The sequence below is a fragment of the Chrysochloris asiatica genome, unplaced genomic scaffold (genome assembly GCF_000296735.1).
Source record: "Chrysochloris asiatica unplaced genomic scaffold, ChrAsi1.0 scaffold00003, whole genome shotgun sequence".
Classification (NCBI taxonomy): Eukaryota; Metazoa; Chordata; class Mammalia; order Afrosoricida; family Chrysochloridae; genus Chrysochloris; species Chrysochloris asiatica.
The window spans coordinates 11630987-11642002 of record NW_006408521.1 but is presented as its reverse complement, the minus strand read 5'-3'; the positions used below and the strand labels follow the sequence as shown (position 1 = coordinate 11642002).

At 39.0% G+C, this 11016-nt stretch overlaps 1 protein-coding gene across 2 annotated transcripts in view; it reads left to right on the top strand.

Moving 5' to 3' along the window:
- ATAD1 (ATPase family, AAA domain containing 1) overlaps positions 1–11016 on the top strand; it is a 57020-nt gene that overhangs the window by 11643 nt on the left and 34361 nt on the right. The window contains exons 2-3 of one of the 2 annotated variants that reach the window (XM_006831117.1): positions 2127–2225; positions 5555–5675. In XM_006831117.1, coding sequence (XP_006831180.1) covers positions 2127–2225; positions 5555–5675 — 220 coding nt within the window. Of the gene's footprint in view, positions 1–2126; positions 2226–5554; positions 5676–11016 lie in introns of those variants that run through there. The other variant, XM_006831116.1, reaches the window with a different exon arrangement.

Here is an 11016-nt window from a genome sequence, read left to right as displayed (position 1 = left end):
GACCAGCCCCTGAGCCTGCTTGGTCGGGTATTCTGTGTTGTTGTTGGCGGAGCTCTCTGCTATATGTCCACCCGATCCGCCATCTTGTTTGTTCTACTCTTGCCATTATCTTTTAATTCCATTTTTCCACAGACTTTTTGAAGCCCCCTTGCATCTGTCCTGTTAGGTACCAGTACGTACTAAATGAGACACTAGCATCCCCCAAACTTAAGAGAGGCAGAAAATACAAGTGCACCAGACATGTCCCACTGGTTGCAAACAATAAAGCATTGCACGCATGGACACAAACCATTATTAAACACAATTTGGTTTTCAGGTTAAAACAGTTATAGAGGCTCTCTGAAAGGTGTTAAAGCCCCACTGTTGGGTAACTTATTCCCGGGTCAGTTAGTTTGTTGTTGTTGTTGTTATGTGCCATTGAGTCGGTTCCGATCCATAGCGACCCTGTATAGAGTTTCCGAGGGTGTAAATCTTTACGGGAGTAGAAAGCCTCATCTTTCTCCCGCGGAGCAGCTGGTAGTTTCGAACCGCTGACCTTAAGGTTCGCAGCCCGATTCGTAACCACTACGCTACCAGAGCTCCTTGGTCAGTTAGTTTAGTGGTAGTTTTATTTTTTCAAACATTTTTTCCCCCATTTATTTCTTTGCAATCGTGTTTTAATTTCCTAAGTGGTAAATATTAAAATTAGACTTAACTTTGTCTAGTTTGCCACTTCCTAGCTGCGCTACTTTTGGCAATTTTTATAATTTCTTTTACTCTTGGATTCCTCATTTGAAAAATTAAAGTAATAGCTACTCTTAGCATAGTTTTAGGATTGAAGGCAAAGTATCCGGTATAATACCAACCATGTTGTAGGCTCAATAAACATCATTTTCTCTGTCAGTGTTATATTAATTCAGCCTAAGATTCCTAGTGTGGTTCTATTGGCTAATGCCCTGGATTGCAAAGTCCTCTTGAAATGGGAGGCCTGTGGTTCAAGCTTACCAGCTGCATCTCGGAGACCCTATACAGGGTCACTATGGGTCGGAACCCGAGTCGACAGCACTTAACAACAACAACAACAAAGACATTGCTAAAGTAAAACGATTGGTGGCAGAAAAGAGATCTTAGTTAAACTTGACCATATGGTATTTTCTGTCTATAAACTAAATGAACCCTAGGGGCATGGTGCTTAAAGCACTTGACTGCTAACCCAAAGGGCAGTAGTTCAAACCCACGAGTCACTCTGTAGGAGAAAGATGCGACAATCTGCCTCTGTAAAGATTTATACTCTTATAAAAACATTTTGGGAGCAGTTTTATATACTCTGTTCTGTAGGATTGATGTGAGTTGGAATCAAGTAGGTGGCACTGAGTTTTTGGTTTAGTATGTAGACAGTATAGTTGATGACTTTATTTAGGAAATCCAAAGTATAAATAAAATACATTATGTGAAGCCAGAGGCGATTTATCCTAAAGTAAAATTTTCAGGACTGGAGGAGGAGGGAAGCAGAGTTTCTCAACTCTGCACCATTAATATTTTGGGCCTGATAATTCTTTGCTGTATATAGAGGCTGTTCTTCGGAAACCCTATTACAGGTTTGCTATGAGTCCGAATTGACTCAGTGGCACAGAACAACTTGAAATGAACATGTATTAGTATGAAGTTAGTATATTTAACTGTATATACTCAAGTAATTTGAAAGAAATTGGATGCCTGTTTTGGATACTTTGTTAATATAAAGGGAAAAGATGCAATGTGTATTTCTTATGTCCTTAACTCCTCAGTCTTTCATCATGAGGTATCTGCAGTAATAGTCTTACTAGGAAAGAAAAATAAAACTACACCCTATAGTCTCATTGCAGTGGGCATTATATCTCTTTAATCATGTATCCTATTTTCTCATTTCCCAAGAGCTAGTTTTAATTGCCTTGCTTTCTGTAGATTTGGAACCTCGAATCTTTTCCTTATCTGTAGGCTCACAATGGGAAGGATAAGATCAAGGGGCCTAAAATAACCCTGCAAAGTTCTTTTAGGACTGTACATTGCTCATTAAACATCACACATGACTGTTGGGAAGTGCCAGTATCTAAATAGCAAACTAAAGGAGATTTGGGTTATTGTTTGTTTTGTTTTTTCCTCACTAGGCAGAAAAGCTAATGAAGCAGATTGGTGTGAAAAATGTGAAGCTTTCAGAATATGAAATGAGTATTGCTGCTCATCTAGTGGATCCTCTTAACATGCATGTACGTATCTTTTTTTTTTTTAATGTTTTATTGTGTATTATGTGATAGTTTACATGGGAGAACATTAGTTTTACGTTCATTCTATCGTATATTGTTTCATTGCCATGGTTACAATCCCCTCCATGTATCATCAACCAACCAAAGGGCATATACTACAAGCCTGCACCCTGGTCGTCAGCACACAGCCCCTCTCCCTCTCTGGATCTAAAGTCCCCAGCCACTCCATCTCTCCACACCATCGTTTCTGCCTCTATCTCTGGCGTCATTGTTTCTCTGGGTAGGGTCCCGCTCTCCGCTTTTCTCCCTTGATGGTCCCAGGGACCTCCGTTTCTAGACTGAAAAGTTAATCACTGACCTCCTTGCTACAAAATGTCTACCTTTACGTTTCCAACCCTCACAGTCAGTCCTGATAACAATTATTCACTATTGTATCACAAGAGATCTATCCTCATTTCCTTTCATCAGCCCATCTAGACAGATTGGATACTACAAGTACGTATCTTTAATCATAAAAATTCTTTTTGTCCTACATTTTGTGTCAGAGTCCCTATACGATGTGTTTGGTTTAGTGATTTCCTAGGATGAATCACCGGACTTGTCATCTACTCATGGATATGCTTTATTAAAGTAAAAGGGCAGTTTTCTCACAAGCTTCCAGGAGTGTTGTACCTGTTGAGCCACAAAGGGTGCACTTAATTCCTCCAGCAATAATTTTTTACAAGTGAGATGTCTATCATTGAAGCTCATCAGAGTCTCAGATCCCAAGTTTTTATTGACGACTGGTCATGGAGGCACCTTCTACCCAGTCTACACCAAAATTCTAGACTCCTGGAAGGAAAACAAATATCCAACGTAAACCATAGTTTATGTTTAGTTTAGCTTTTCTTAATATAGTTTAGTTTCTTAGTCATAGTTTAGATTTTCTTAATCAGGATGGATAAAGCCCTCTGTAAATTTTAATTCCCAGACACCAGCCAAGTACCAACTACTGGAATCTGAAGGAACTTAGACTCCTGTTTTAGCGAACGCTGTTATCCAAAAACTGACCTTTCTAAGTAGCAGTATGAGGTCTGCTGTGTTAACTCTTTTTCTATAAACTTTTTTTTTGTAAAGTAAAACTTGTTATATTTGCCTTTGTAGCATATAAAATGTACAGCTGTAAGTCATGTGGGTATTATATTTATGGTGTTTAAATCTAGAGTTAAAACACAGGATTCTGTATACCAGTGTTTCTAGTTATGGCCTTTGGCAAATGACTTCCTTTTTGAATCTTGGTTCCCTCATATATAATCCAGTGATTGTATGATTATATTAATCTGATCCTATGAAATAGATATTATTTGTAAATTGAGAGCCTGTGTAACTCTTTGGTAACCACAGATATAAATAAATGTGCTAGAATATATTTGTGTAATGCATTAGTATTACACTGACATAATTGAGTAGGTGGAAATATGATTTGCCCAGCTCTATACCTAGAGTAAAAATCTATAGACTTAAGAATCTGTGTTCTCACGTACAAACACACCCACTCCACAATTAAGTCTTGATTTGAATTTGATTTGAAAATTTACATGGTTCCTGAGACCTTTTCGTATTCACTTTTGAGTCCGTCTGTACTGACAGACTCAGGCAGGTTTAGGTCGCAGCTACAGTGAATGTAAAGTTAAGGTTTTATTTTTAGATTTAGCTTCTGGTTTATACCTTCTCTTCTTTATAATCCTATTTTTGAAAAATGTATTTAAGTTGTAAATAATTTACATCTGCTGCGGTAAACTATGTGACTGGTTTTACCACCAGCCTTTTTTTTTTTTTTTTTTTTTGCTGGGTAGAGTATTCTTGGTTGGCAGCTTTTTTTTTTTTTTTTTTTTAAGTAATCCCTTTCTGTTGGTTTATTTTGGGGAAAACTGTTTTAAACTTGATCCAGAAGATTTTCCATGTTGTTAAGTGACGTCAAGTCGTTTCCCACTCAGACGCTGTCTATGGTTTTCTGAGACTGTAAATTTTTGTGGAAGTAAAAAGCCTCATTTTTTTCCTGAGGAGTGCCTGGTGGGCTAGAATGCTGACCTTGTGGTTCACAATTCAGTTAACTAAAAAAAAAAAAAAAATCTGTGCCTGTTTTAAGAGTCGTTGTTAAGTGCTATCAAGTAGCTTCTGACCTATAGCGACCTTGTACAGGGTTTCTGAAGAGCGACTAGTGAGCTTGAACCACTGACCTTGTGGTTCAAACTAACTTTACAGTTCAAACTAACTTTGCAGTCTAGTGTATTAACCCACAGCGCCATACCAGGACTCCGTTTTTATGTATCCCTCATTCGTTGTTTGTAAAAACATTCTCGTAAGTTTTGACATAATTTTACTTTTGATTAAAATTAAGAAATACAATTTGATGGGTGTAAAGACCATTCTAAAGGGGAGCCTTAGTTGTTGTTATTAAGTGCTATTGAGTCAATTCCTACCCATAACGACCCTGTATAGGGTTTCCAAGGAGTGGCTGGTGAGCTTGAACCACCTACCTTGCAGTTCAAATGACTTTGCAGTCTGAGCATTAGCCTGCAGCGCCACACTAGGACTCATATAGTGGATTATGAAATAAGCTGCTAACCGCAGGTCAAATTTACCAGGCGTTCCACGGGAACGGATGAAACTTTCTAGTCCTGTAAATATTTACAGCCTTGGAAACCCTGTATAGAATTGCTATGAGTCAGACTGAATGGAACATAGCTAACCAACCAACTAACCATGTTGTTGTTGTTAAGTGCCGTAAAGTCAGTTCCAACTCACAGTGACCCTGCATAGAGTTTCCAGGTGAGTGTGACCTGCCAACCTTGTGGTTCAAACCAACCTTGCAGTCCGATGCTTCATCCCACAGTGTCACACCAGGAGCCCTCCAACTACTAACCATAGACCTAAAATTCATTTCTCTTATAATTTACAACATATAAGGAATAGGCATATTTCTAATGAGTTGTTTCTCATTAACTAATGCTGAATTATTTGAACACATTCTCAATTTTGTTGCAATATTTCTTTCTTATAAATGGAGTAAATTTCCTCCTGTCTGATCCCTGCCGATTTTTTTTAGTTCCAAGCATAGTGTTAGTTTTTTTTTTTTTTTAATTAAAAGAATATTAAACTTATTTTTCCAGTTCTGTAGCAGTTGAGTAGTTTCATTAGTGTTGTAAACAGTCTTTACTGACTTTAGTGTATTTTAGCATTTTATTATTAAAAAAATCTGGTTTAAGGCTACTCTTTGGGGCTTTTTTTTCTTTTTTAATGCTTGTATATACATTAGTTGTAAAATTCATGTTGACTTTACCTTTTACCAGGTTACTTGGAGTGATATAGCAGGTTTAGATGATGTCATTACAGATCTGAAAGACACAGTCATCTTACCTATCAAAAAGAAGCACTTGTTTGAAAATTCCAGGCTTCTGCAGCCTCCAAAAGGTACGGTAGAAATTTAAATGTGCTGAAGCATTTAAAGTCTTCACAATGTTGTAAAACACTGAAACTTCAGACCGCTGTAGAATTAGTTTTTATGAAATCAGATTTTCAAAAGAACATCAGGATCCTGGTGAACTGTTTGTTTTTTTCCATTATAATTGTTGTTGTTATTGTTAAGTGCTGTTGATTCTGTCCTGACTAATAACGACCCTGTAACGGGCTGCAAAAACAACCAATAGATCTGTTTTGGAAGAAGTGCAGCCAGAGTGCTCCTTGGAGGCCAGGATGCCCAAACTTCGTCTCTCATACTTCGGACATATTGTCAGGAGGGACCAGTTGCTGGAGAAGGATATCATGTTTGGTAAGGTGGAGGGTCAGAGAAAAATAGGAAGACCCTCAGTGAGATGGATTGGCAAAGTGGCAGCATCGATGGACTCAAGTGTGGCAACAGTAGTGAGGTTGGCCCAGGATCGGGCAGTGTTTCGTTCTGCTGTGCATAAGGTCGCTATGAGTCGTTACTGACTCGATAACGCTTAACAACAACAACAAAATAGAGTTTTCAAAGAGCAGCTGGTAGGTTTGAACTATCAGCGTTGTGATTTGCAGTCCACTGCTGATCCTACAGTGCCTCACCAGGAGCCCATTAGAATAAAACAGCCAGGAGTCCAATATAATAGTCCATTAAAATAGCCATCTTTATTTGTAAAAAATACAGACATAAAATGTATATTTCAGTCTTTCAAGGTTTTCCGTTTTACAAAAACAAAAAGGCACATAAAAACTTTCCCCTAGCTGTAATTCCCAAGACAGATATTTTTCAGACAATCCTTCCCTTCCCCCATATAGCTACATGCTTCATTCCATGACGTCTTTGCTGCCCCAAGGTTCCTCAGGAGCACTATTAAATGTTCTGGATTAGTCATTTCTCCACAGTGTTTTCCATAGCTTGGCATGATCCGCATAGTTGAAAACCTTTGTGTAGTTAATAAAGCACAGGTAGGCATCTTTCTGTTATCTTTGCTTCAGTGAAGATTCATCTGACATCAGCAGTGATATCCCTCATTCCATGTCCACATCTGAATCTGGCTTGAACCTCTTAATACTTTGTGTTCTCCAGCTGCCCTTTGAAATATTCTGTTAAGCTCTCTTGCCTCCTCATTTCTTCATTTGCTCTAGTATCTCTACCCTGGAGAGCAAGTTTTAGAGAGATTTTTATGACATCCATTTTGGTCTTTTTTTCTTCCTTGACTTAATGATCTTTGACTTTCTTATATGATGTTCTCGTCTCAATGTTATCCTACAACTCTTCTGGTTTTTGGTCATTAGTGTTTAATGTGTCAAATCTTTTCTTGAGATGATCTCTAAATTCAGTTGGGATATGTTCAAGGTCTTATTTTGGCTCTCATGGAAATGTTTTCATTTTCTTCAACTTCATTCTGAACTTGGATGTGAGCAATTGATGATCTGTTCAGCAGTTGGCTGCTGGCTTAGTTTTGACTGATTTTTATGGCGCTTTCCTACTGTCTTTTTCTACAGATGTAGTCAATTTAATTTCTTTGCATACTAGCTGGTGAAGCCCATGTGTATAATTGTGGTTTTTTGTTTTTGATTTTTTAATGTTTTATTGTGAACTATGTGATAGTTTACATGGGAGAACATTAGCTTTACATTCATCCTATCATATATCATTTCATTGCCATGGTTACAATCCCCTCCATGCATCATCATTCAACCAAAGGGTATACCCTGCAAGCCTGCCCCTTGGTTGTCAGCACACAGCCCCTCTCTCTCTCTCTGGGTCTAGAGTCCCCAGCTGTTCCATCTCTCCACGTCATCGTCTCTGCCTCCATCTCTAGCATCACTGTTTGTCTGGGTAGGGATCCACACTCTGCTCTTCTCTCTTGATGGTCCCAGGGACCTCCACTTCTGGACTGTAAAGTCAATCACTCCCCTCCTTTGCTATAAAATGTCTAACTTTACATTTCCAACCCTCACAGTCAGTCCTGATAGCAATTTTCCACTATTATACCTCAAGAGACCTATCCCCATCTCCTTTCATCAGCCCCACTTAGACAGATTAGATACTACTCAGTGGAGATTCTACCTTCCTCTACGCCCTCTGGATCTAGGTTCCCACTTGAAAGCTTGTAAACCAGTCACTTCTTGCCTTTGTAGTCCCCCTCCCCCCATTTTGGGTAGCCAGTGTCCAAGTTACCCATCCCTGTCTACTCTGTGTATGGAGAGGGTAGGAATGATCCTTGCTGCAAAGATTTGTTCCCTCTTTTGAGCTACTGCATCCATGAGTATAGGTCAAGTACATCATATTGTATCAGATTACTCTTTTTTTTCCTTTTCTTCTTATAGTTGAACTGTGATCATCCAGTCATTGAAGCCAGGTCGAGTGGGTATTATCTGCAAGTGTGGGTGTTCTTATGCATATCTTCTTATCAGCTGGACCCTTCAACTCTCCATTCCAGTCCTTTGTGACTATGTCACTGACTCTGAGCCCAAGAGACCCCAGGTCTTGCCACACTGCTGGCCAACTAGGTCTCCACCCAGGTTCACAGGAGTCTATTGAACATTGTAGGGCTTAGTTTGCAGCTTCATTGCTGTTTTTCCCTCACTTCCCCTTATCGGTGATGAACGTGGTCACCAATCAGAGCACATGTCTGCTTGTGTATTCCTATTGAGTGTTAGTCTTAGAAGGAGGTTTGCCTTGAGGAGATCTGACCACTTGCCTTGATGTCTCCTGGGCGAGCAACTTGGTTGTTCTTGTAGTAATCAGTCAAACTGCCGTTATTGTTCTGTATTTTTCCTGTAAGTCTTTCTTTCAAGAAGTATCTTTTGTTCTGGCCGCACCAGGCTGGTCTGCTTGTCCTTTAGAGTGGAAATTTCCCAACTCAGAAGATTCTGGATATGGTTCAGGATTCTACCTATGGTCTTATGCAATGCAGAGTCTCCACAGGAAGCCTCCTTCACTGAGCACATTGTAGCCCCGCTTTAGGTATTCCAATCAGTTATAGGCAGAAGACACACTTACAAGCTTTCTATGGTGATATTTCTGGTTATTCCTCTCTCGCCCCCACAAATGTTTATTTTATAATGGTATGCTAAGGAAACCAAGATTCAAAAGACAGCCAAGCATCTTAACATTATTCCCCTCTATTGCCCATTCCAACCATGTCTCAATCCCTGTATCCCAGAGCCCTGTTCCAAGGTTGTGCATATATCATTATTTAACTCTGTCCCCATGCAAACCTGCCTAATTGTTTTCCCATCAGCCTTGTTCTCCCATTCCCCTTCCCCTTCTTGCTTATTGCTCCCCTCCCTAGCACTCAAACTATGCTGTGTCTATTCCCTACCCTGTGCTCCATTTCCCCTCCCTCCCTTCACCCCAACCTCTGCATCCCACTAACCAGCAAAGAATCCCCCTCCCTTTAGTATGGGTTCTTTTTCTTATTCTTTTACAGTAGTGGTCCTAAGCAGTATTTCTCCTTTTGTGACTAATTTCACTCAACATAATGTCCTTAAGGTTCACCCATGTTATGTGACAGCTTACAGCTTCCTTGTTGTTCTTCTTCAAGGTAGCATAATATTCCATTGTGTGTATGTACCACAGTTTGTTTATCCATTCTTCTGTTGATGGGCACTTAGGCTGTCTCTATCATTTTGCTATTGTAACTAGTGCTGCTATATATACTCGTGTTATGGCTCATATTTCTTGTGGGTAAATACCAAGTAGAGGAATTGCTGGATCATAAGGTATTTCTGTTGCCAACCTTCTGAAGAAACTCCAAATTACCTTCCAGAGAGGTTGGACCATTTTCAATCCCACCAGCAATGCAGGAGCGTCCCAGTCTCTTCACATCCTCTCCAGCATTTATTGTCCTCTACTTTCTTGATCTTTGCTGTTATTGCTGGTGTGAGATGATATCTTATTATTTTGATTTGCATCTCTCTAATGGCTAGTGATCATGAACATTTCTTCATATGTTTGTTGGCTGCCCGGATGAAGTGTCTGTTCATGTCCTGTGCCCATTTTTTTAATTGGGTTATTTGTCTTTTTCTTGTAGAGGTGTTGTACTTTCCTATATATTGTAGAAATGAGTCCCTTTTCTGATGTGTTGTTGCAAAAGAATTTTTTCCCATTCTGTGGGTTTATTTTTTATTCTTGTGGTGAAGTCTTTTGATGCACATAAGTTTTTAAGTTTTAGTATGTCCCATTGATCTATTTTGTCTACTTTTGTTTGTGTAGTTTTCAAAATGTTTGGTAGTCTGTGTATGTCCTGAATTAGTGCCCTCACATTTGTCCCTATTTTTTCATTGATGACCTTCATAATTTCTCTCTCTGTCTGCCATCGCCTCTGCCCCTGTTTCTGCTGTCACCACTTTTCTGGGTAGGATCTCATACTCTTCTTTCCTGCTAGTCCTGGGGGCCTCTATTCCTGAAATAAAAGATTAAATACTCTCCCTTTTAGTTACATACCTCGTTACAGTTGTGACAGTCGCAACTTGTCCTGTTAACAGTTACTCACAATTGAATCATACACTCCTGAACAATTTCTTATCATTCATGTCTCAGGTGCTTAGGTGACTTTACCTGTTGAACTTGCTTTAAAACCTCAGTTAACATGTTGTGTGTCATTGTGTGAGGTTCCCACAAATAGCCTGATAGCGGTTGGTGAGTTTGAATTTTTGACCTTGCGGTTAGCAGTCCAGTGTTTATCTTACAGTAATGGCGGGGATCAGGATAGTGCCTATGTTTACAGTATTTTTGTGCAAATAACAACTATCCCCACTCAAGAAAAAACTAGCATAGCACACTTAATTGAGGAGGTGTGGTTGGCAAAATCTTTAGAACACATATGTTATTTGTGTAAAACAATACAGTATTTATAAGCTTTGTTGTTAGGTGCCATTGAGTTGGTTCTGACACATAGTGACCTTGTATAGTGTTTCTGAGGAGCAGCTGGTGACTTTGAATTGCCAACCTTGTGGTATTCAAACTGACCTAATGGCTGAGTGCTTATCCTACAGCGCCACACCAGGACCCTTAAATTTTTTTGAGTTATACAAATAGATTCTGATAAATAAATATCAGATGTTACCAGAATATCTTCTGGTAAATCTAAAGTGTTACCTATTTGTACTTTTTTCAGCGTTAATATTTTGGAACATTTCTAATCAGTAACAAAAGTTTGAAAAATCATAGATTTACTTTTTTTGACTCTCAACATAAATATTAGTGTATAGGTTGTAAAATCTGTTGCATGCAATATTTGTTCAATTTTTAGAAATCAGGTTACCTAGGTTATATTTGTTGCTTTATTGCTAATTTTGTGTT